Raw genomic sequence first — 25553 nt, 5'->3', positions numbered from 1 at the left:
TTAATAAAATAAAATGGAAGACCAAACATACAGAACTTTCTTATAAAGAAAAAAAATAATAAGTTGTATAACATTAATTAGATAGATTAATAATTTAATAAAATAAATACTTATTCATTAGACTTTATTATTCTACGAACACCTCGCCCCGGAGCTTTGGGTTTACTGAATTTTGGTTTATCAGATTCTTTTTCTGGGTATAGTTCATCTAGTAAATATTTCTCATTGATGACATCATCGTTATCTATTTCCAACTATAAATAAGCATTGATTTTTCACAGTTAATTTATTAATTAATATATATTATTATAGATAGATCCTTACTTTTTTGTGAATTTTTAACTTATATAAGTTTTCTAATTCTTCGATAAAAGGTGATTTGCAACTGGAGTACAACATTCTCACTTTTATGGGACACGAGTATCCTGGCATTGAGTAAATGAAAACTAAAAATGATAGAAAAAATGTAATGACAGCATAGTTATTATAAGATATTTTTAATGTATTAATTTTATTTTATTCAATGTTTTAATTATTTACACAATATGTATAGTATATATGACACTGTTTAAAATATTAAATTTTTTATAATTTTTATAATAATACTAATGTATGTATTAATAATTAGTTTATTTTGATTTTCATAACTTTGCTCACTGATGTATTAAATATTTAAGCATGATGTATAAACATTTTGATTTCTATATTTTAAATAGGTGTACTTTTATGAATTTCTTATATATACATTTTTTTATTTTGAAATATGCATTTTTTTATTTAGAAATATACTAATGCATAACATATTAGTACAATGAGCATATATGATATAAAGGTTTATGGCGCAATTGTCTGTCTTGAAGAGGAAACTGCTTACTAACAGCACCTCATGAGAATTTTTATTTCTGTGAATGGAGCAATTTATTTATTTAAATAGTCTCTAAGAAATTGGAGTTTTACTAAGGGATGAGAAAAGAACTAAAGGGAGTGTTTAAGTGTTATAAGTTATTCCTATGAAATGTTTATCTTGGCGGGTAGTTGTTGTACCTATGTGTATGACTGAAGACAATTTTGTGCCTTTTGTGTGACTGAATTCATTTTATTTCAAAAATGTTGTGACAGTGACTATTAAAATGTATAAAGACGAGTTAAAGGACATTTGGTTTGAATATGTAGTACATTGGGGACTTGAATCACAGAGAATTTAAAGCTGTTTCTGTTTATATTTCCAAGCAGGATGTTAAGGGATGTATTTATAAAAATACAAAATGAGTTTTGATTTTGTAATTGCTAAATAAGGCATTGAGCATTGGGTTGATTATTAAGAAAATGTATAGTTTAAAGAAGAATGGAAGTGGTTATTTACTATATAATACTATTTAGTTGGGATATATAAGAAGATGTGGAAATTCTTATATGACTGAATATTGTACTTGATGATTATTCTTGGACACTCACACAAATTCTTTCAGTGAGTCCCAGTGACTTTCTTACAAAATAAAAAATATAAAAACCATTGCTTCAAAGTTAAAATAGTTATAAAAGATAAAAACATATTTTAAAACTTCAGTTTACAATTTTATAGTTTGTATTTTTAACCTATGTAGTGGAAAATTTAATATTTACTATTTAGTGTAATAGTTACGATAAATTCAAAGAGAAAATATAAATAATATTTATAATTGTTGTCATATTAATACACAACTTCAATTAAGGATTTGTTGATTAGATTAGTTTTTATATAATATGTGTTATATGCAGTATTTACTTACAAACAGAGTTTGTTTGGGTACCATTTCTTTTATGTTGGTACATATAAAGATGATACCTAGCATCATTTTTAGGAACTTGGTCATTGAGAAGGCTCACATCTACATTACCCGAAGTAGCTAATTCAATACTCTCTTTTGTCATATCTAATACAAATGAACATCAAAAATAATTACATAACGAAAATGTTAATACTTAAATGTTTGAATTTACCAATGTAAAACTGTACATAGTTTATTTCACTACTATCCACAAATATAGAAAGTGCAGTTACAGCAGCAACTGACATAGGAAACTTGATACCAGATACTGCTTGTGATCGACTGTCAACGGATACTGATGTGCTATGTCCAACCTCAGCTTTTCGAAGTTCAGCCATTTCTTCTTCACGGATAGTTAAAGGTACTGGTGCTTTCTGAGACAGTCGACTTTGTTCTAAGCCATCAAGTGTAACGTCAATCTATAAGATAAACAAAAACTTTAAACTAGAATTGTCTAATATATAATATACATGCATGTACTGTCTTATGATTGTAGAGTTTAGATTAGTTTAAAAAAAAAATTGAAAACTGCAAATATGTTATAACCAATTGCCTAATAGTTCAGATAAATAATCAGGGATATTAATATCACTAATGTATACAATTAATTTTACCATGATAGTTCCATGAAGTTCTTCTTTAATTTTAGCACTTCCAAATTCTTGTTTGAGTGTAGCTTTTGTAGATGCATACAACATCTTTTGTCGAATAGGCGCTACATCAGGACACCAACTTATTAGTAACCAATCATAATTTTTGGTGTCACTTTTTAGATCAAATCTATGGAAATAAATTTGTGCATATTTTATTTTACATCAGGATAATACAAAATTATAAATAATTTAAATATTTATAATACCTATATAATACATAACATGGTACATCTGGTAGAATAAATTGTTTGACAACTTTTTCAAAATCATCTTTCCATGATTTGTGATGTTTTTCATGACCAGATAGAGAGAGTTCCTCTAAAATAAAATAACATAGTGCTGATAATAAAAGATTAATAATAATATCGGATCCAAGATAAATTAATTATAATTATTAATTTGTATTTGAATGGAATAAGTATTATTAATAAAATCCTTTTTTCTTTTAATAGTTTCCTACATTCTTTTTGCTATTCTATCACATCTATTATACAGGTACTTGGTATAACTCACATTCAAATGCATAACATTACTTATGTTTTAGATCTAAAAATACACATCACATCATCTTTACACACATTAAAAGAATAATAATTTTTTTTGTTAAGAAAAAAAACTAATTTAAATTTAATTCATTCTTAAATGAAGACTGTTTCAGGTTAGGTTATACACTACACAGGGTTTATAAAAATATTTGGGATCTTTTAGATATATTATTTTCTCTTACTCATTAGCATTTTATTTTATTATTGAAAAAAAAATATAATTATTAATCACTATTAATAATTATATATATATTAAATATTATATTATTAAAAATTAAATTTGTAACTATAAGAATTATAACTAGAAGAAAAACTTATATTCACTAAAAATCACCAAATATGCATTTAAAAATATGTACTTAAGCATCAAAAAATTACAAATACTCAGGGAAATAAGCGCTAAAAAAATGGCATGTTCATTTTGCACTGAAAAATTACATTTTTTCTTTAAACATTTTATTAATATAATACTATTATTTATTAAGTTAGTTAGATTAGTACATTAGTTAAATATGCACTAAAAATAAAATTACACTTTTTTTTTTTAAATATTAAATTTTTTATTCACCTATTTGTACTGATCTACTGTATATTAAATTCATAATAGTGGTGAAACACTCGTAACAATGAACTTTTAATAAGCTGCCTATTTAAATTGCATGTAGTAGAATCAAAAATAATTTGTGGAATAAATCAAAATTCAATTTTGTGTTATTATTTTACCTACTAACATATCCCTGATTTAGTATAGATGTTTATAGATAAGAATCTCCAATAATAATAATAAAACTAATCTATGGCACTGATATTTTACATAAATTAATATAGAATATGAGTAATATACACAAAAAATAGAAATTGGACAAGGGCCAACAGCTAAGATACAATTTTTGGGAAATTGGATATGTTTAAAAGAGTTATGTTTTCAAAATAGTATACTTAGATATATTTAATTTTAACAAAGATGAATGACGCTTCAGTGAAAGTTTTTTTAGTAAGAATATGCATTGTTTTATATGCAGCCAACAATTGTATAACTACAAAATATAGATAGATTATAATCAGAAAGAAAGGTAAAAAATGAATTACAAAAGGGAACAATTTAGGGAGATTAAACTTCTCAAAATAATTAACACCGGATTAAATACTAAAATATAGTATCTAATATTTTATTCAAATTCAAATTGATCAACTAACCATCTACAATGGACACTTTAATAGCCCGAACACTCTTGTCTGATGCTGCTTTGCTGAAGAACTTTTTTAGAGTGTCATTTGCTGAAACAAGTAAAGAACATTAATTTACTATTTTTTTTTAATTGAAAACTTCAACTAAAATAAATACATTTAAAATTTTCAAACAAGAATATCAATTTCTTAGTTTGATTCATAAATTTAAATTATAAAAATTTTATTTTTGGTGCATAATGATCGCATCCAAATATATTTTAATTAAATTATTGATAAATATATATAAAATTTACCTTTGATTCCTGTCTGGTGTGACATTTTTTCATTAACAAATCACGAAAGTAAACGGTTCGAACGAATCGTGAGTAGGTATTTAGTTTTCAGTCCACCTCCGTTGATGGTTAATGATACGAATTTTCTGTTATTTTCTGGTTATTGATTGATAATTACTATAGGGGGGTGGTTAAATAATTATTAAAAATAACTATAAGTCAAATATTATTATTTATTATAACACTATAATATATTTAGTATTATACTATTATAATTCAAAATAGTGAAATCTCGTTGACTTGCTGTACAATAATAACATTAAAGACATTAAAACAATTGTAATTATATCACAGACAATATCGAATGACGACGATGATAATTGATAAGAGAACCCACCCGTGGCACTATGCTTTGCGACGCTGTTTCTCGAATAATCCTTTGTGTTTTGTACCGAACTCGTTTCCCGCCCAACGTTTACCGTTCTCCCGCCCAGTCCGCCATATTATTCATTTCGTCGTTTGTTTACCCTCATAAAACCCGTTCATCATCAGTCGACGTAAACCGTTTATTTTGTTTTTGTAATTTTTCGGTGAATTTACTCATTTGCTGTTTAATATTTTATTTCTATCGATCACGTCAAGATCATAATATTGTCTCCGATGCGGCGCGTAACGATGCATTTTGTCGTCGCCGAGCCCGATCGTGTCTAAGCGTTTGACCAAAAAAGTCGTCCCGTTATCACGGACTCGTGAAGTCTACTACTGAAAGGTAAAATATACAATTTAATTTTGGATAGTTAGCGACTTTCTATTTCCAAGACGCGCGATGTAAAATTAACGCTACCCGTTTGGTTTAGATTTATAGACTGATACGACAGTGATATTATTCGGCCGTCATCATGTTTTATTCGCACTTCTCGCTGTCCAAGAAAGGGCCGCTCGCCCGTATCTGGTTGGCGGCACATTGGGACAAGAAATTGACCAAGGCCCAAGTGTTTGAGACCAACATCGAGACATCTGTTGACGGAATATTGCAGCCAAAGGTGAGTGTGAATGTCACAAGTCTGGAACACCAATGGTTTTAAGCGCCGTTACTAATAATTGTACTGCTTGTGTACGTTCATAGGTGAAAATGGCTCTGCGGACGTCTGGACATCTTTTGTTGGGTGTGGTCCGAATTTATTCGCGTAAAGCCAAATACCTGTTGGCTGATTGTAATGAAGCATTTGTCAAGATTAAAATGGCTTTTCGGCCAGGCATGGTCGACTTGCCCGAGGACAATCATATAGCAGCGACTAATGCTATAACACTCCCAGAAGTATTCCATGACTTTGATACAGCCATGCCAGACTTGAAGTAATTACTTTTATTGCAACCAAAACTATCTAACAAAATATGTTCAATGTTTATTTTTATTTTAGCGATGTCGATATTGAAGCTCAATTCAGTCTTAACCAGTCTAGAGCCGAGGAGATAACTTTGCACGAAGATTACAATATGAGTTCTATGGTTTCTAAAAACTCTGGTTTCGATCAAGGATTTGGATTCTCTGAAGTTGAGAATTCTGATATACTCCGTCATGGAATTGAACATTCCCTGCTATTTAGTGAAGGTGTTGACCATTTGATGAACCGCGATAAAGAACCTATACCTTCAACATCTTCTGGATCTGGAATTTTAAGCCAAAACAGTTTAGGAATGGATGCTCCGATTAGAGATGATGGATTTGGAGGTAATATCGGTCAAGTTATCACTGATAACTTTTTTCAAGCTGGAGGTTTATTTGACGATGTACCTTCTGCTCCTATGGAAGTTACTGATGGTCAAGGTCCTCCTAGTCCTCCCCCATTCAATACACCTAACCGAAATGATGATGATGATGATGATCACCACTTTATGCCTCCTAGTCCAGGCAGGCAAAGCTCAGATGGTTCACGACCAGCATCGCCTGTTAATTTACCATTCCCTAATGCTGGTGCATTAGGTCTAATACCTTCGCCAACACGAGATCAAACATTGATGCCTCCACCAGATATTGATATGCATGATATGCACGATATGCATGATATACATGATATTCAAGCATCTGAAGAACCTGAGCCATTAAATGAACAGAATACTTCTGTAGATCAAACTACCTTGGTACAAAATGAAGAAGAAAGTTTTGCTTTAGCTCCAATTGATGCTAGTGCATTGAGAGGATTACCAAAAACTAAAAGAAAGCGAAAACTTATTGTGGATGAAGTTAAGAATATTTCTGGTGAAGAAATGAAAGCTCAGCTTAGTGATACAACAGATATTGTAATTACATTAGATTTAGCACCACCTACTAAAAGACTAATGCACTGGAAAGAAACAGGTGGTGTTGAAAAACTATTTGCTCTTCCTGGAAAGACCATACCAGCTATACCATTAGCTAGAGTGAGTTCAAATTTATTTTATTACTTGTTACTTAGGCCAGGGGTTCTCAAACTTATATGACTTTGTACCCCCTTTTACCAGTACAATTTTTTGAATTCTTCTTCTAAGTTAGTAAACTAAAATATATAAAAAAAATCTAAAAGACTTATTTAATATAGTATATGATATCATTTTAAACCTGAAATTCACAAATCGTATACCTTTGATTTTGGAGTTTTTCTCAAGTTAAATTTAAAGGTTTGTTGGTCAAATCCCTTATAAAATTTCGAGTATCCCCAAGGGGTATGCGTACCACAGCTTGAGAACTACTGAGTCTTGGTCCATTAATTTTTGCTTACATAAATTAAAAAATGGATTTCTTCTTTAAATTTTAGAATTACCAAAGACATTTAACAGCAAAAACATTGACTAATGAAGAATTAGAGGGTGAAGGTGGTGTCGAAGGAGATGAAGAAAATGTATTACCAGCAATAGCTGGCCCAGTACCTGCACGCCGTGGTCGTAAAAGGAAAATACCTATAGATGAAGAAAATCAAAAACCAGCTAAGAAAGATGTTCTGCCACCAATACCGGAAGTAGCACCCCAACTTGTGAGTATTTGATATTAATAATTTTAAATACATTTTGGTTCATATAATACCCGTTTAAATATATTGTATGTTGTTAATTGTTCTAATTAATTTATTACATTACTTAAATTGGTATATTCTTTCTAAGGAATCAATGGATGTGGAAATCACCGCTCCATTGTCCGTAGCTCCTCCTACACCAGCTATTCCTGAAGAAATAGAAAATGTTGAAATGAATCAACAACAGCAACCAGTTGATGAACCTCCACCATTTATAACTTCACCATTAAATGAAAGTGGTCAAATGTTACCCCCTGGAACACCCGCGCACAAGTCAGTTGATCCAGTTAATGAAGATCAGGTAGTTATAATTTTAAATTTGATATTTATTTTAACATTTTACTCTTGGTGCGTGGTACATTTTTTAAAAATAATTACCATAATAGTAAAATTTAGTAAATAATTTGGTAACTCGATAGATGAAAAAAAAGTTTCAAACCATGTGGAATATTGAGTCTTAAAACTTTTAATTATAATAATTAAAGTATAATATTCAATGTAAGAAATACTAAATACAAAATTTTAAAATAACAAACTAAGTATTTGATTTATTTATTCTTAATAAAATATTACACTAATATTTTTGAATTAATACCTATCTAACAATTTTTTCTTAGTTATTTTTCAAAGTTGCTATGATAATTTTATCAAAACCTAGGTTTGAACTAATATTGCATTTGAATATTATATTACATAAATTATATAAAACAGTAAATCATGAATTTTGTTTATCAAACTATTTTAGCTCATAAATCCATTTGATGATTTACAAGCTCCGCCATCAGTCCATGATACATCAGAAGCAAATGATCAGTCATTACAACCGGAATTACAAAATATGGGTTATGAAAATCACATAAATCAAGTAAGTAATAATATGTGATAGCGTTATTTAAATACATATATTGGAATATTTGTAATTTTTATAATGTGCACTTGTTGGACAAATTAAAATTTAAGATTAAAACAAATTTTTAAGAGCCATATATAATTTATTATTATGAATATTTTATTATTTTTAGTCCAATGATTTCAATCAAGTCATAATGGATAATATGGGATACGACGGTCATCATAATGCACCTGCTACACCAGGATTACCTTCACCAAGAGGTGGCGCAACACCTTGGCGTGACCAAGATTATGATTATCCTGCATCCGTTGGACCTGTATGTTACAAAATCTAATATTTTAATATAGTTTGTTTCATATTCATTATATTGTATTTAAGGTTGAAGAGCAACAGGCTCCACATGAAACAAATGAACAATATGAAGAACGAGTAATGAACAAAAGGGCTAATCAGTTATACCATACAATTAAGATGAGATTTGCTCAAAAAGACACTCTTATTTTTGATGATCTTACATACAGAAACAAGAGAAAAGAGGTATATTAATTTTATTACTTGTTAAATAATTAATTCTATACTCTGTTTCATAAAAATGTAACCTCGGGTGGAGGGTTACTTCATATAGGGGTGACAATGTGTCTGTGGGGACAGACAATATCTAGTGTACCTAGAGTGCCTTGCTTTTAGTTGATAGGTATGGTCTGACAACCAAATAAAAATTGTTTGATATCTTTGGCCAAAGTGAACAAAATTGGAGAATGTCTTTTGTTAATTTTATATGAGAGAGTATATCAATGAAACTATATTGGTTTTGTAGTATATTATTTAATTTAGTATTCCTAACCAAGTTTAAAGATTTATTGTAATTGTACATATTGTGATTAATTTGTTGTACCTATTAATACAGTTCACCAATACATTTTAAAGTTAAAGTTTCTAATTCTTTTAATTATTATATTCTCGTTCACATTCCATTTTAAAATTATTAGTGTGACTATTATAAAAAAACAATTTTAAAATTATGGATTATAAATTTATAAATAATATTTACATGTTTTATTTATTTTCAATATTAATTTTATATTTTTTTTAATTGTAATTTCTAGTAATTTTATTATTTTATAATAATATTGGTTTTTCTGTTTGTTTTTCAGGCAGCCCAGAAGTTTTATTCAGTTCTGGTTTTGAAAAAATACAAGGTCTTAGAGCTTATTCAATCTGCCCCATATGAACCTATCCAGCTAGTGAAAGGCGCATGTTTCACCGACCCAAAGCTGTAAATGATTTTACTGAATGGAGTTTATTTTAATAGTATAACAGTTTTATGTAAAATGGAAATTTTGTTCAAAAGACCTATGCCAAGTACAACTCTATGCGCTTTATGTAAACAAATTAATATAATTATTAAGATGTTTTTAGATAGAAAAATAGGTGTAAATCGAATTTAAGGAAATTTTGTTCATATTTATTATTTTTGTTTATAAGTTGGTATACAGGAGGTCAAACTAATATTTAATTAATGAAATTTTATATATTATGTCCTCCAATTATTTGTTTGATCTTATGTATACTTTTACAATTATTGTAGTTGACTAAATTAAGCATAAATATCAACTAAAATCATGGAAAATTTTGTCAAACCCCTAATCAGAGATTAAATGCATTAAATTATATAACTCTGATTAAGTGTTTATCCATGATTTTAAATTTACTCTATACCAATCTCAGTCCCCAGAAATATTTTATTTAAATAACTTTTGGAATACAGAATGAATTGTTTTTAATTTATTTATTATATAATATACATATGTTTAGTAAATAGTTATAAATTAAATTATAATTGATAACAAATTTTGTATGTTTGGACTTTTATATAACCGAGTCATATTATTATGTTGATATTTAATGTTCCAATTACATTAATATTATAATGTAAATAGTAAATGCCAAAGTTTGTTTATCCTTCATAATTGGATCTGGAACTGTATTATCTATATGATGATTGTGATGCCTTAGACTTGTTTCAAAGTCAACCTATATAATATACACTATTTTTAAAATAGCTTTATTTAATATATTTACACCAGGTGATCTGTTTAACGTAAGAAACTCATTACTTTGAATTAAAAGTATTTGAAAATTATTATTTTTTCATAATTATAAGCCGTTAAAAAAACATTTACTAATATTTTTATTGTTATAGTTTTTAAATTAATTTAACATGCATTTTCAATCACTTATTCCAAAAAAAAATGTTTTGGACGAGTAGCTTATGAGTATTTATAGTTCATATGAGCAGAGTGGAGTGGTACCTGCAAAATCTAAAAAATCTAAACTTTAAATACATGTAATTGACCAATAAACTAATAGTCTGAAATTTGATTTATACTCCAAATAATAATTTAATTAAAAATAGATGTAAGTAGTTAAAAAGAATAAAAAACTTATTTAAAAAATTTCTTTTGTAACTTCTTTAAATTATCAAACATTTAGTGTTTTATGAAATAATTAGTGTCCCGCATTAAATGGATTAGGAATAGGTTTGCCACCCCCGGTATAGACCATTGGCCCCCCGAGTCTTCAGATTTTAACTGGCCTTAAAAAATTTAACAGCCCATTTTCCAACAAGACATTTATTATTATTCATATTTACTAACTACACCTAATCTTTACTAAAGAGTTTGTTATTTTTTTTCAAATAAATGTTGAATTAATTTGTCAATGCCCAAATGCCCAATGGGTCTGGAACTTTAAAAGCTTTGTCTTTTGAAAATAACTACGTCGTTTTGAACTTTTCGACGAATCCATTTGGAGTATAAATTATTTACACTTTATGAACGCACTAAGTACTAACATGACAAAAGTACATTTAAAATAAGATTGATTTGACTGTTTAGTCAGGCCTTCAACATCGAAGCTTGCTTTCTGCCACCGCCCACTAGATGGCGTTTGTGTATTCGATTTTCTTTTCTTATTTTTAAATGCATTATAGGGGAACGGGATATTTTATTATTTTTCAGGGGACCATGCCACCATGGGCCTTTTTAGGCGGAGTGATAGACAATAGTTATATTGTTATAACTTGTAACGTGTGATACATACATTGTTATTTTTTTTCAATGTTTTTCAGCTCGTTTATTACCCATTGTATGGTCGTTCAACAAAAATGATCAATAATACATTGTAAATTATAATACATAATACAAATAATTCAACTACCTACTTATTTGTAAAGTATAACAATTCTCTATATCCATGGAAGATATAAATTAAGGCAGCTTGCGGATTGCAGGTGTAAGATCATAGCTTTACCTATCGATTCAACGTACATGTCCCCAGCCCCACCCATCTGAAATTTCGCAATTTTTTTTATTCCAATATTTAGTACGTCATTCCTATAAATTCCTGTGACAGCCGACAGGTCTCGGATTGTCGACGACGAAATTAAAGCTGCCAGAAACAAATTCCCATGGGTGGGACTGGGGGATACGTACCTCCGACCCAACCCACGACCAATAATAGGTGTTTAACAATTTAAAACTACAGGGTCACAGGGAGACTATACGACTATACGAGACACGTGTCCCAACCCTGTCTATTCCAGATAACTTACAGCATCATTAAACTATGTTTTGGCAGAAAAAAAATCACGATTTAATAAATTTTAACTAGTTTAACGATAGAAAAGGGTTTTGAAAGTGACGTTTCTGTTTCATCGAGTTTAAAGCAGAAAGATTAAATTTTGACCTACCACACCGTGTTTATATTTTTATGTGAACGACGATCTGTTCGTTGACACAAAAAAAACCGAATTTGTTCAATTTTTTTTCATATAGGTCTTATATTGACACTTGTAGAGTGATATTTGAACATAAATTTTACTTTTTATTGAATTTTGCGGTTTAAGTGTTTTTGAGTCAACTTCAAATCTGTTTTAGATAGTTTACGGCATCGTTAAGCTATATTTTGACAGAAAAAATTTACGATTAAATACATTTTAGCTAGTGTAACGATAGAAAAGGGTTTTGAAAGTGACGTTTCTGTTTCATCGAGTTTAAATCAGAAAGAGTGTATTGTGACCATCCAAACCGTTTTTATATCTTCATGCGAATGACGAAGTTATCAGTGATACAAAAAAATCGTGAAATTGTTCATTTCAATGTTTGGAATCAAATTCGAAGCATTGTATTTTGACCTTTTAAATTGTGTTTATCTTCTCATGGAGTTGGTGATCTAGCTGTGTGTCGTTGCTCTTGGATGAATGTTGGTACAAATTCATGGAAATAAACCTATGGGAATATATATAGGTACCTGTACAGTCTTCCCATAGTCACTTGTCGTCGTTCGGGTGACTATCAGTTTGCATTCGACAACGGCCCTACCTTAATTCGGTTTTCACGGTTGTACGCTTGTGGCTGATCTGTTTGTATGAGTATGCCTACTTTAATGAAACAATATATATATATATTAATATTATGAATATTGTTGTTGTTTGTTATTGAATATTATCCTAACATAGTGTTATCTGTTTGTCTTCATAGTTTATTTTCAGATTTTAAATATTTGAGTGACTGTGATTTGTCCGAAATTACATCTCGCCGTACCATAACTGGTGGCCGCAATACGTGGCCGCGGCGGGTTGTAGCAAACGTAAAAATTATTTCAAACGATGTGGCGCCGTTGCTCATGGTGTTGATGGGTGGTACGAAATCATTGAAATAAATGTGTGAGAATCGGAAACCCGCACGTGCTTCCTAAAGAACAAGCGTCGTCGTTCGCGGCCACCACATCATTGCTCTTTTCCGGATCTTGCTCCGATCCGCGCGACTCATCCGGACCACTTAAGCGGCCGCTTGAGGTGACATCGACGCATCACACTCGTCGTTTTAATTCGAGCATAGCCTAAAATGTTAAGCTTTAATAAAGCATCAACGATGAAAATAGTATAAGCGTGTTTTTTTTTTATATTAATCGTGATCGAACAATTTGTTTGTGTTTACTGCGCTCCTTTGAGAGGTTGTGCAGCTTCACACATTGACTGTTTGATGACAAATCTGATTTTAGATTTAAAAAAAATAATAATCAAAAAATAATATTGAACTGAATAAAATTAAAATTTCATAAAAACGTATCAATGTTGGATTACAGTTTGGAGTTTTCCACAACTGGACTGCATTTTTTACCACGGTAACCCTTCGTCCTTCGCATTATATTCTCTCAATTAATGAATCTTAATTTATTCACTCAGGGCACTACTGAAATACTGAATATTGAGTGCCGATCTAATACTTGTGCGTCATGCATAATATGATAGCGCCGGAATGCCCGCATCACTACGTGTATAGTGTTACGATGCTTAGGCATTTCGGTGATAACAAATTGTTTTCCCCTCTTTTTCTTGTTTTTCATCGAGTAATATTGTTTAACAGGTATATATTTTACATATTTGTATGTGTAAAATAATTACTTATTACACATAGTACTATGTTGGTGACGTTGGTGTCTCGGCATGCTCTGCATTATAGGGCTTAAATATGGGAATTTTTAAACAGTGTTATGAATTAATTGGATATATTATATATTTACATAGGATACATCCACACCAGAAGTAACCAGGTATCAAACATTATAAAAAATAGCTATAAATTATGGTAGACGATTGAGATAGAAACAATTACATATGTTTTCTGGTTAATAAATTGCATTATTTAAATTTAATAAAGGATAAATAAATTAAACTATTTTTCAATTATATATAATATATAAAAATGCAATGTTATAAAAATAAATCATAGGTATATCTATGAATTACCTATAAAAGGTATTAAATCAGAAAGAATTTTTTATTGGTCCACATACTACTCGGGGTTGACTGTTGTGATCGTACAAACCTTTCCTGCTTTCGGGGTGGGAGAAAGTTTCAAAACAAAAACTGACAGACGCCTTCATGGAGGAAATCCTTGCTGATCAGAGTGGGCGTATCTCGGGTGGTAGCGAAATGAAGTATTACGAGTTCATCCGCCATCCACGGACCGCGAGCGAACGTCCCAGCGTTGCAGGGCTTAATGCTTCATGTCTCCGAGATCTTGTAGTGAGTGAAAATGCTCTGCTGACTGCTTGTGGTCGGCTTTTGTCGTCCGTCGGTGATCTCCTCGAGTAAGAATAGAAGTTTGCAACTGTCTCTCACCATGACCTGTGTATATAGGTACCAATGAGTAATGCCGGTAATAATTGGCAGGCCGGGATGTATAAGTTTCAAGCTCATTTTGCGCGTCCGAGATGAACTCGGATAGGAAGTAACATTATGTGATGTCTTCGTTTGAGCTGCTGGCGAAACTGCTAAAGTCACCGTGGGCAACTCTCGAAAATTATTGAAGTATGTGCCACTAAGGCGTAGGATATGGACACCACATTCCGCGGTGCTCGTGATCTATTGACGGCATGCCTAAATTGGAAATTGAGTCCGAATTCGCGTTCTCATAGAAAACTACCTCTCGCCTTTCGAGCCAGCACGAGGAACCTACTCCGTTGTCGCTGCAGCATAGTCGGTATGATTAACGGTAGGGCAGTATAGGTACCTAGATCAATCTCGAGTCTCGAGTTATCCAAACTTACGACTTTAAATTGGCGGAATTGCCAATACCCCAATTTTGGAATTTCGACTATAATAAATATAATTTAATTCATTAATCGCATATTATTTTCATTCAAAAATTTTAATGCTTCGATTATTGCTTACATTGATAAATGTATCCATAGATTTAAGAGATTTCATAGATTACTATTTGTTTAACAATATTGTAGTTTTATCCAAATAAAGTTATATTGTGTTTTTTTCTTGGAGTAGGTATAATAGAAACGTTCAAACTTACCTAGTAGCCTGGTCCAAAATTTTTTGATGGTGTTATAAATAAAACAGCTGTTAAGTTTTGAACTAAATTGAATAAAAATAACTGCTATAATAAACTGTTTCGTTAGTATACATACCGATTACGTATTTCGCGTATTCACTACTTTATACTTTTTTTATTACAATATTTTTAGATGGAAAATAATAAATATGAGCTATAATTTATAACTAGGTATAATTATTAATTTGAATTTTTTGTTTGTGCTCTTCCTTCCCCTCTTAAGACATTTTATAATACGGAAATACGTCCATTATTATGATCGCATAGTATGGTATGCAAGCGTTACAAACTAGGTACAGATATATAATTCACAAAACAATATAATAATTTTAAACTTAAACTTAAAATTAATGCTAACGGCTAACTTTTCCATGATGGTCATCAGTTAAGGAGTCTAAACACTAAAGTTGGATGTCGAGTGATGCTCTATCCATTTGACCGCGTTGTTGGATGCTTCACGGAGTTCTTCCATATAAATATTATATAGTGTTTCTTTTTTACATATTTTTTTCAACCCATTAAGTTTAATTGCATTATGTAATATATATGAGATATGCGAAATATGCATTATCTTTTAACATGTAGTTAGGTAATAAAAAAATATTGATATTGTTTCTCAATGTAATATATTGAAAATTAGAATAAAGGTTGGCACAGAAAATGGTTTTTTTGGAAAAAATATATTGTTGAATTATTAGTAAAAATATAGTGATGAGGTGGTTAGTATCATTGTCTGAAGCTTTAATATTTATAAATCAGATTCTGTACACGTTCTAATCCCGCGTGAAAAACTACCAAGGCCCAGCGGTTTGTGTTAGGAGGGTCAGGGAATTGACGAATTTATTTATCCGAGACGCCGGCACGCTATACGCGTCTAAATAATAATTAATACTAAAAAATACATAGCCAAAATTATGTCGGTAAAAAAAAGGAAACGTCAACAGTTTTATACATAATATATAATGATATTGATATATACGTACACGGTACACTGCGTCACTGCATACCGTAGGCCACGCGTCAAAAAATCGTATGTCATCGTCACGGCCGTATAGTATAGGCGATACATATAAACTGGTGTCGTCAAATTAGTAATATAACGTATAAATGAATGATATGAGAATACAGTTATAAAATAATAAAAAAAAATTATACTATTATTCGTCACGACACTTTTTTCTGTTTCAACGATTTTCTAAATAGAAAACTTTTTTTTATCGAATTTACTATGTATATCTAATAACAATAATAATAATTTAATATATAGATTATAGACAGTAGACAGTAGACATAGTGTCTGACACACATACACACACACACACACATAGAAACAAATGACTACAGCTAATAAACGGTACCTATAATACTATATTACGAGTTATACGGAGCGATCCATATAACTGCAGGTTATATAAATAGGCATTCGCTAATTTTTAAAGTTGTACAAAAAAAAGAAATTACAAGCTTAGACGAGCGCTGTATAAATGTTTAATACCTACCTCACTCACGGAAGTTGTGGTCCTGCATTAATCAAAAGTTCTGACTACTCAACTTATCAAAACTAATTGTTTATATTGTTAATAAACAATGTTTTAATTTTCCGAAAAGCATATTATTATTATTATTATTATTATTATTATATTAGTTGCCCTCGGAAATTCATTATCGTGAAACTCGAGGGCCCTCGAGACTCGCTGAGACTCACGATAATTTTGTAAAAACATAGTGTTGTATAAAGTTGTATATTAGTCATAGCTGTTGTATCTACATTTTAATACGTACCTACCTACTTAAACCATACAAACATAACATATATAGCAGAGTTGCGTTCAGTTGAACCAAATGTGTGTGTTAGTTTTGATATTAGAGCTAATTGACTCAAATAATTTATTATTATTAACTCGGAGGTATATAAAAGAACATTATTTGTATTTTTTTAAATGTTTTTGTTTAATTTTAAGCAAATTTTGAGTATGTAAAATAGTTCAATTTAAAAATATTCATTAAGTCATAACTCGTTTAAAAATTGAAATATCGTAAAAAAACAATATAGGTAGGTACGTCGTACGTATACAAACACAGATAATGTTCTCATAGGTAGGTAACTCTAAGTTTGATAATAAGTGAATTCACTCTAACCCTAACGCAAAAAACCTCAACATTGTTTCTGTTATTTATACCCGAATTTGAGCTGTTGTATATTTTGTCATACGTGTATACATGCATGTTTGTTAGTCAGTGAACACTGTGACTCGTCCTCCTAAACTTATTCCTTTTTTTCCTGAATCACGATAATCGACTGGAAAAATTATAAACCCGAACAGGTTGGCGGGTAGCACAGGTGTGATGTACGATAATTATGATACATCATAATATACTATTATAGCAAATTTTATATTATTATTATATACATAATATAAAAATTATTTACGTATCTGCCTATTTATGCTGTATAAGTATATTATTCTATATATAACGTTCTGTCGTAGGTACAAAACACGCTGCTCCGGCATTGAATGTTCATTCATATATGGTCAAGACCGTGGTCGCGGGGAACGGATGACCGTGCGGCGGCGGCGAGAGGAACCGGACCAAGGAAGCGGTGGCGGCGGCCTTACGCGGCGGCGCGGTAACGTCGTCGCACGATGGTGAGCTGAGCAGTGCGCCGCCGCAGTTGTGGTGTCGTCCGGGATTTGATCCGCTCTAGTTTTGCGCGCGACTTTTTAATATTATTATACGCCGCGCGTTCACGTCCAATAATATTGTCCTCGAAGGATATCGAATCAACTTAATTTTTTTGTTTTTATAAACACTTTAAATCCCTACACTAGAATAAAATATATCGCAAACCAGCCGTTGAGCTTAAGTTGAGAAAATACACTGCACTGAACTACAAGCCGAATAAAGCCTGCTTCTGGAAGCCGGTCGAGGTACGAGCGACGACAAACACATAATATTATTATTCATATACCATTATGATACTGTTGTGTTTAATAAAACGTAATGTATTGCAGTGCGTCGGCGATGGCGACGCTGCTGAAGAACGTCACCAATTGCATATGGCAAGCGTTCAACTCGCTGGACACCGACGACACAGGAACTGTGGTCAAGTCCAAGCTCAAAGTGAGTGTCTCCGTGTTTCTGTACCACGTTATAGATAAATGTTTTAATTGTTTAACTGTAAAAGTTTCTACTAGAAGTTCTATATAAAAAAAAAACAAAACTATAACACTACAATAATTATACTATTCTGTATATACTTACCCCGTGAGCGCCGGGGTACGAAATATAGGATGACGACCGTGGAGAGATAGTATTAATGACCTACCAATGATTTCAGTTTTTAAAATATAAATTATTATACATGTATTATATTTAGTTTTCGTATGCTGACACAGTGACACCGATTATGAGTATAATATTATAAAGTATTAAACTATGTATAATAATACTGTAATTAGTGGAGAGTTGTTTCTGATATAATTTACTTACACGAACACAAACCGAACACTTTTAAATTATAACTATGGATTTCTCGCGATAACAATTATAATAATAATTATTGTATACACATATTATCATATCCCCATATAGTAATTCGATATATGTATAAGTATCATATATTTATACATAGCGTATAAAATAATGTATACACGTCCTCTGATTAGCTGTATTTGGTATCAAAATCTTTTAATCGTTTTGATCCCATATTGTCGTCCGCGCCAGGTGACGTCATTTTTCAAATGGTTTTTTGATCGCCGCGGATGACATTGCCGTCCGTAGATATATAATATGTATATACTATTATATACACATAGTATATAAAGTATATGAACTTATCAGCGGTGACGTCACGTTCGTGGAATAATAATTTTTATTTAAAAAATAAATGATACATTTCCTCAATGACCATAATATTAATACATATTACCTCGCTATATACAATGGTATTTTTCATCCATAATCGTTTTGTAATCTGTTCATAATCTCTATTAGTTCTACACTTTGGGCAAAGAAAGATTCGAGTACCATTTATTATTATTATTATTTTTTTTAAATTAATAACACCGTGAAAGTACCTATAAACAATATTTATCTAATAACGAAAACAAATCGGCTACAGTACATTACATATTATGTAATTATGTAAATATTGAATTTCAAACATGAACTTTAATTTAAATTATTGACTTATTATGTAAAGATAAGTATACAATATAATATCTAATAAGTACATTTTAAAGTCACTGATTCTTGGATTTGTACGCGGTTTGGAAGAATTCATATTTTACAAAACAGTTTAGTGTTTATCATTATATTGATTGAATGTAAATTATGTGATACTGTTAGAAGTGAAAATTGAGCTACTCGACAAATTAAATTAATTATTAGGTACCTACATTAAAAAAAAAAAAAAAAAAACAATTTGAAAATGAATAGTAAGGCAATACGAAATAGGCATTATGAAATTAAAAGCAAAAACTTTTGAAAAAAAATTCAATTCTGTTAACAGTTTATTATTATCGTGATGTGATTAATATAATTTCTACGAATGATTACGAGTGTAGGTATGGTATTATACATTCTACGGACAATGACGTCATTCAGTAGTTTTACTTATTCCAACATAATTACACTGAGTTAGATTTAGATAACTCTCCAAAGTAGTTATGCACCTATTTTTTTATAACTTTTTAGTTCTAGTAGATATAGGTATTTTAAATATTATATGGTATTTTTTTTTTTATAAAGCGAAAGTAAGTAGCCCATGTGGCATAATAATACTGATTGTTGAATTATTTAGATGATAAATTGTGTCTAGCATTCGAGTTTAGTATAGAGTCATACAGGTAAACTACCTACACCGTAAAATATATAATCTTACAAATAGGTACTTATAAAATATTGGTAAAGTTGTCTACAAAAATGTACAGTATTTTTATTTTTTACTTTTGATTAATTTCCTAAAAGCGTCCGATACCTATATTTTAGTAATTTGTATGTCCCAATTTATTGTTGGAAATGCCGCTCTATCGGATTAAAAATATTTTAATTATCCGCTTTAAAGTTGTACGTTTTACATAAATACAATAAAGTCGGGTAATCGATGTTAGAAGAATTAATTAATTTAGGTAGTTGAAAAATAGACGTATAGCTTTTAAAATGTACAAGTAAATAATGATTTAATCTGGAATTATATTATATAAACATTTTCCTAAAATGATAAAATCGTGTCAACAAATCAAAGTTAATACTGATGAAAAATGTTAAGTATTATTGTTTAATAAAAATAGTATATGTATGCCGTATTTTGAAATCATGGAAATTATTGAGTAACAATTATATATGTACAAAATACTCGATAAATCAGTTGGATGTACTATGTATATAATTAGATATGATTATTAATTAGATATAATATTAAATTTAACCCGATGTAGCCATGTGGGTTAGGTCTACTGACTACTGTTAAAACTAACTACCGAGTGTGTTTTGTCTTTTGTAGTCTAGAATATATATAGTTATACGGTACATATAGGCGTACATAGGTACACAACTAAAATACCGTAATACAATAAACAATAGAGATATTATACAAGTGAGAATAAAAATTAACTTCATTTTAATTGACAAATATTGCATATAGATTCTAAATATAGTATTGTAATGACCTAGGACACATTTTCCTCATTATACTTAGGTATACCTCATATAGATTACAGATTTATCGATAAGTAATGCATTTTTCTCATTAATTTAAGGTAGCTCAATCGTAAGACTACATTTTAATAAATTATTGAATACCTAAACAAATATTCTAACTAGTAATTTTTTGTTTTAATAAATAGGTTTTAACGGCAAACATCGGTATTCTCCTTGACCTTTATAGTGTAGAAAAAGGCCTTGAACACTACAGGAGCACGACAACGTTAAATTTTCAACATTACAAATATTATTTATTGAGAGAAGTATATATACATAAATATTTAGTTGATTCATCGAATAAACTATACTTATTTTACTAGAAATCTTTGTGTTTTAGGTGTTCCTATCGCTTCCAAACATTCTATCTTTACCAGTACTTCAGGGATTTGAGTCAAATATAGACGAGACATGTTGGCTGATTTGTAAAAAAGATTTTATTTCTAAATGCCAAGTATTACCAGAGGATTGTATGTATAAATTATTCAGGGTATTTTGTTTTTTGTCAGAGCTTATAGTAGATCCAGAAAGACCAAATCGATTCCAAGTAATTTGTCATTGAAAAATATTTCTTATCAGTTAATTTCCTAATTTATTTAATGAGATTATACACCTATATAGGTTATAATGGATACATCCGAAGTGGGTTTGGTGGCTTCACAAATTGTTACTTCATTAGGCGCTGACTGGGACCAATCTGGTTTTGAAGAGCTCATTGGAAATGCTAATGGATTTCAGTTTGGTACGTTTTTAACTTTACTAGAGAAGCGATATTTAGCTGACGTTGATCGTGCCGGCTTAGTGGAAGCATTAAATGCTGTTACAAATACGTTCATTGATGATATCATAAAAAAAGTAAGGCAACTAAAATTAAACTTCATAATTTAAATTTTAAATCATTACAGTTAAAACTCAATATTAACACGTTTAAAAAGTAAAGAGATAACTGATTATTTTCAATTGAAACGCATTCATAGATTTTAAAGAATACATTTATGCCAAAATTTCAAAAGCGATATTATTATTTCGAAATAAAATATTATTGTACAATCGTTATTACTTAAGCTTTATAAAATGTTGTTGGTTTGAGAAATATTTTTCATAATTTTTTTTGTTAGGGAGTATTGTTGAAACGTGGTTATTTATTGCCAACATTACGAGAGTATTGGTTTGTATTAAAACCATGTCAACTATTATACTATAAGAATGAAGAAGAAAAAGAGCAGTGTGGATCTATAACCTTAGATCCAAGATGTTGGGTGGATTCTAATTTACAACGTATAATGCTGCACACAACTGAAAGAACTTTCGAATTAGCTACTAAGGATCATAGGTAAACGAAATCTCGTTAAAAAACAGTGTCATACGAGCCGTAAGGTCTGCATGTTACCAGGCCATGTCTATGACTTAGTAAATTCATTTTAAAATAGTTATTGATTATTTGAAAATGTAATAGTGTGATGTTTTAACAAATATTTAAAATTTCAGGAGTCGCTTACAATGGCTATCTGCTTTAAAATTAGCAATATCATATTCAGCGGGGACAGAAGGTTATCAGCGAACATTGTTGCGCCGTAGGCAAAAACGAAGAAAAGCTGAACTTCAAGAGAAACATAGAAGAAGCAGCATAATACATGACATGGATGTTCAGTTACAAGCTGAGAAACAAGTATGTACGATTTCAAGTTTTAATATTATCAGATCTTAACATTGCAATATGTAGGCCAGAGCGGCTATGGAAATCCAAGCAAAAGAGCTTAAAGTGGCTAGCGAAAAACATGTTGAAGAATTGGAATGTCTACTTGAGGAAGAAACACAGGCAAAACGTGATGAAGAAATAGTTCGTAACTTACAAGCTAGGTAACAATAATTGTTATATGTTGGTAAATATATGTTTGAACAGATAAAATATAGTTCATGTTCTATAAAAATACATATAGGAGAAAATCAGCTATTATAGCTACCTACTACATTGCTGTAGTTTGTTAATCAATCCAGTTGGCCATATTAACAATATTAAAATTAGAACATTCTGCTTTGATCCCTAAAAATTGATTTTAATCTAGACTTATTTGTGCAATCATTCAACTCAAAATTATGTAATACATTTGATTATACATAGCTCTGACTCCTTAATATTAATCATCACTATATTTAGAGTATTAAGAGAAGAATGGGAAAAAAGAGAAGAGCTAGAAAGGCTACAGGAAGAACATATATTGTTGTTAGAGCAAGAACGAGAAAAACGAAAAGAATTTGAGATTAAACAACGAGAGAAAGAAAACCAATTATTAGGTAAGATGTATAAAATAATTAACTATTAAACATTGTTTATGTAAATTCATTATAATATTATAATTCAATTCATCAAATATTTAAGCTTAAAAAAAATTGAATTATTGTTTTAGAAGCCCAACAGAGGTTAATTGAACTGGAAGCTGAAAAACAGCGACTCGATGACGAATTGACAAGAGCTCAAAAAAAAATTAGTGTTTCTGAAAAAGCTGTAGCATCAATTACAATTGTGGAGCCCGTAATATATATATTTATATGGATATACATAAAATAATTATTATAGTTATATTTGTAATCAAAAAATTTAATGATACAAAATAGGATTAAGATTTAAGAATATTAAGTATTGACTGTTTATACTTAAGAGTATATAGATAACAGTTAATTAAAAAAAGGTTTGAACCAAGATCAATTATTTATGTTTGCAGGCAGAAACATTGAACATAAAACCACAAGTTAAAGTGAGGAGGACTATGTCATTTATACCATCCACAAAAGAGCGACCAATTCATTTTTATAAATGAAAAGACTAACTATTTTTTTTTTTGTATTCAATTATTTATTAATAATTATTATGTATATAATTATTTTTTAATATTATATTTGTCTTGTATATTAAAATGTAAGGAATTTTATAGTTAAATTATAAAACCAGTTGTACAATGAGTTACAAAATTGTATTTATATAATAAACATGAGATAAAGGAAAAGTACTTATTTGAATGTTGTATCTCTAGGACGATACGGTATACCTCTGGCCTTCATTTCCCTTACGAAATTTGGAGGTAATCGACCAGCAACAGAAATGGCATAAATGCCTTTTGTAAATCTATCTGTAAAAATAACAGTTCATTAAATATCTATTTACGTATATTATATAATTAATAATAGTTAAAAATGAAAATTGAAACTTACTGATTTTTTGCCATCTAGCAACCCAACTGTCTTCAGGGCTCATAAGTGCAACCATTCTATGGATAAATAATCAAATAAAATGCAATTAATAATAGTTGTTTTTTAAAATAGTATGTTCTAAATACCCATCAAAATTTGAACTTGTACAATCGTACACATGATCACGGTTGTTTTTCAATCTCAAAAATTCATCACAATTGTCACAGCCATCAATTTCAAACTGATCGAAAGACTATAATGGAAATATACATATAGAAAAAAAAAATTAATAAATTAATAATTAAGCCATTAACCACAATCTGGGGCTAAAGGATGATTGTAAATATGTCAATTGAAATAGTTTTACTTTTTAGTTATTTTTATACAGAATTTCTTAGTTTAATCATTTTTCTTTGGGCAGACACCAGTCTGAAGAGAGAGGCCGCCATCCCCCAACTTGTCATCGCAGAAACCTAAGGGTGACCCATCAAAATTCTGTCTAATAGGCATCCGAATTAGGCCGTCTTGCCTACTCCTGGACATAGCGCCATACGAAAAATAATAATAAATATAAAAATGTGTTTTTTGTTCAAAACAACTAAAAAAATCAACATACTTTTTCCCAGTTACAGTTATTGGTACTTATGTTGGATTACAATAATTTTACTTAAAATATACCTTAAAGAAGTTAAGTTACAGACCATTATTTAAGTTAAAATATTTGATGATGATAAAAACAACTAGAATCAAACAAACTGATAATATACAATCGATGTTAAGATACTTACATACAACTTTTATACCTCAATAATGAATCATAATAATTACCTTAATTAACGAACACACAAGACATGCTCTTGCGGATCTCATATCCTTGGGGATTGAGTCGAGCGACATTGTTGCATAGACGATATCCTTATATTATATCTAAAACGTTAACTAGTTAATAAATTAACAACACAGATAATGAATGCAGGATGAATAAATAACGATTGAAGAATACAAACCTGTTAAAGTGTATGACTGTGAAGTTATATTTATTATATTTTTTTTGATCACATTATCAAGAAAAAAAATGTTCTTATCACAACCGTCCGTGTTCCAAAGACGCTATAAGATAATAAAATATTGAATTCCACAGATTAACAATAATGATAATATTATACACAGGAGTGGTTTGAAATGATGAGTGCAAAATGCATAATTATTAAAATATTTTGAGATTTAAAAATGTCTAGTTTAGATTCTGAGAGGAGCATGATTTTATATTTTTATAATGATATATGTTTTTTATTCTGTGTCTGTGTACACGATAAGTAGTCGAAATAATGCTTTGATTTTCAACTTTCGTATCGTTTCTGGTTGGAAAGTGAAAATA

The 25553-nt window shown here is 30.0% G+C and overlaps 4 protein-coding genes across 5 annotated transcripts; 2 read left to right on the top strand and 2 right to left on the bottom strand.

Moving 5' to 3' along the window:
• Positions 1-74: 74 nt before the first annotated feature.
• Positions 75-4826, bottom strand: LOC111033285 (twinfilin). The gene is made up of 8 exons (XM_022313962.1): positions 4491-4826; positions 4204-4284; positions 2668-2779; positions 2423-2588; positions 1981-2227; positions 1770-1913; positions 325-446; positions 75-254 (listed from the first exon to the last, which is right to left on the bottom strand). The coding sequence occupies exons 1-8, from the start codon at positions 4513-4515 to the stop codon at positions 111-113; spliced, it is 1041 nt and encodes a 346-aa protein (XP_022169654.1). The 5' UTR covers positions 4516-4826; the 3' UTR covers positions 75-110.
• A 138-nt stretch (positions 4827-4964) lies between these two features.
• LOC111033284 (double-strand-break repair protein rad21 homolog) lies at positions 4965-10550 on the top strand. 2 transcript variants are annotated; one of them, XM_022313960.1, is made up of 10 exons: positions 4965-5238; positions 5327-5512; positions 5596-5825; positions 5891-6890; positions 7265-7480; positions 7608-7820; positions 8265-8384; positions 8542-8688; positions 8751-8909; positions 9527-9652. In XM_022313960.1, exons 2-10 carry the CDS (start codon positions 5369-5371, stop codon positions 9650-9652), a joined length of 2355 nt encoding a protein of 784 aa, XP_022169652.1. In that variant the 5' UTR covers positions 4965-5238; positions 5327-5368. The 2 variants fall into 2 exon arrangements, with proteins under 2 accessions (XP_022169652.1, XP_022169653.1); XM_022313961.1 differs by lacking the exon at positions 4965-5238 and having other exon boundaries at positions 5369-5512; positions 9527-10550.
• A 7218-nt stretch (positions 10551-17768) lies between these two features.
• On the top strand, positions 17769-24028 carry LOC111033299 (switch-associated protein 70-like). The gene is made up of 11 exons (XM_022313979.1): positions 17769-18213; positions 18298-18406; positions 21133-21252; positions 21327-21533; positions 21608-21841; positions 22105-22319; positions 22475-22655; positions 22710-22846; positions 23145-23281; positions 23395-23519; positions 23710-24028. The coding sequence occupies exons 2-11, from the start codon at positions 18308-18310 to the stop codon at positions 23803-23805; spliced, it is 1551 nt and encodes a 516-aa protein (XP_022169671.1). The 5' UTR covers positions 17769-18213; positions 18298-18307; the 3' UTR covers positions 23806-24028.
• On the bottom strand, positions 23940-25276 carry LOC111033300 (transcription elongation factor SPT4). The gene is made up of 5 exons (XM_022313980.1): positions 25183-25276; positions 25004-25102; positions 24322-24428; positions 24197-24252; positions 23940-24114 (listed from the first exon to the last, which is right to left on the bottom strand). Exons 2-5 carry the CDS (start codon positions 25070-25072, stop codon positions 23996-23998), a joined length of 351 nt encoding a protein of 116 aa, XP_022169672.1. The 5' UTR covers positions 25073-25102; positions 25183-25276; the 3' UTR covers positions 23940-23995.
• Between the last annotated feature and the right edge of the window lie 277 nt (positions 25277-25553).

This window comes from Myzus persicae, unplaced genomic scaffold (genome assembly GCF_001856785.1).
Source record: "Myzus persicae strain clone G006 unplaced genomic scaffold, MPER_G0061.0, whole genome shotgun sequence".
Taxonomy (NCBI): Eukaryota; Metazoa; Arthropoda; class Insecta; order Hemiptera; family Aphididae; genus Myzus; species Myzus persicae.
This window is presented reverse-complemented; position numbering and strand designations above follow the sequence as displayed.

Excerpts from the sequence above, each read along its gene's own strand:
- LOC111033285 (XM_022313962.1), bottom strand. The coding sequence starts at position 4,515 with ATGTCACACCAGACAGGAATCAAAG. Across the intron at positions 4,285-4,490 it reads ACACCAGACAGGAATCAAAG|CAAATGACACTCTAAAAAAG; the intron begins GTAAATTTTATA and ends TACTTGTTTCAG. Across the intron at positions 2,228-2,422 it reads AACTTCATGGAACTATCATG|ATTGACGTTACACTTGATGG; the intron begins GTAAAATTAATT and ends TTTATCTTATAG.
- LOC111033284 (XM_022313961.1), top strand. The coding sequence starts at position 5,369 with ATGTTTTATTCGCACTTCTCGCTGTCCAAGAAAGGGCCGCTCGCCCGT. Across the intron at positions 7,481-7,607 it reads CGGAAGTAGCACCCCAACTT|GAATCAATGGATGTGGAAAT; the intron begins GTGAGTATTTGA and ends ATTCTTTCTAAG. Across the intron at positions 8,910-9,526 it reads ACAGAAACAAGAGAAAAGAG|GCAGCCCAGAAGTTTTATTC; the intron begins GTATATTAATTT and ends TTTGTTTTTCAG.
- LOC111033299 (XM_022313979.1), top strand. The coding sequence starts at position 18,308 with ATGGCGACGCTGCTGAAGAACGTCACCAATTGCATATGGCAAGCGTTC. Across the intron at positions 18,407-21,132 it reads TGGTCAAGTCCAAGCTCAAA|GTTTTAACGGCAAACATCGG; the intron begins GTGAGTGTCTCC and ends TTTAATAAATAG. Across the intron at positions 21,842-22,104 it reads TTGATGATATCATAAAAAAA|GGAGTATTGTTGAAACGTGG; the intron begins GTAAGGCAACTA and ends TTTTTTTGTTAG.
- LOC111033300 (XM_022313980.1), bottom strand. The coding sequence starts at position 25,072 with ATGTCGCTCGACTCAATCCCCAAGGATATGAGATCCGCAAGAGCATGT. Across the intron at positions 24,429-25,003 it reads TTGTGTGTTCGTTAATTAAG|TCTTTCGATCAGTTTGAAAT; the intron begins GTAATTATTATG and ends TTTCCATTATAG. Across the intron at positions 24,253-24,321 it reads ACAAGTTCAAATTTTGATGG|AATGGTTGCACTTATGAGCC; the intron begins GTATTTAGAACA and ends ATTTATCCATAG.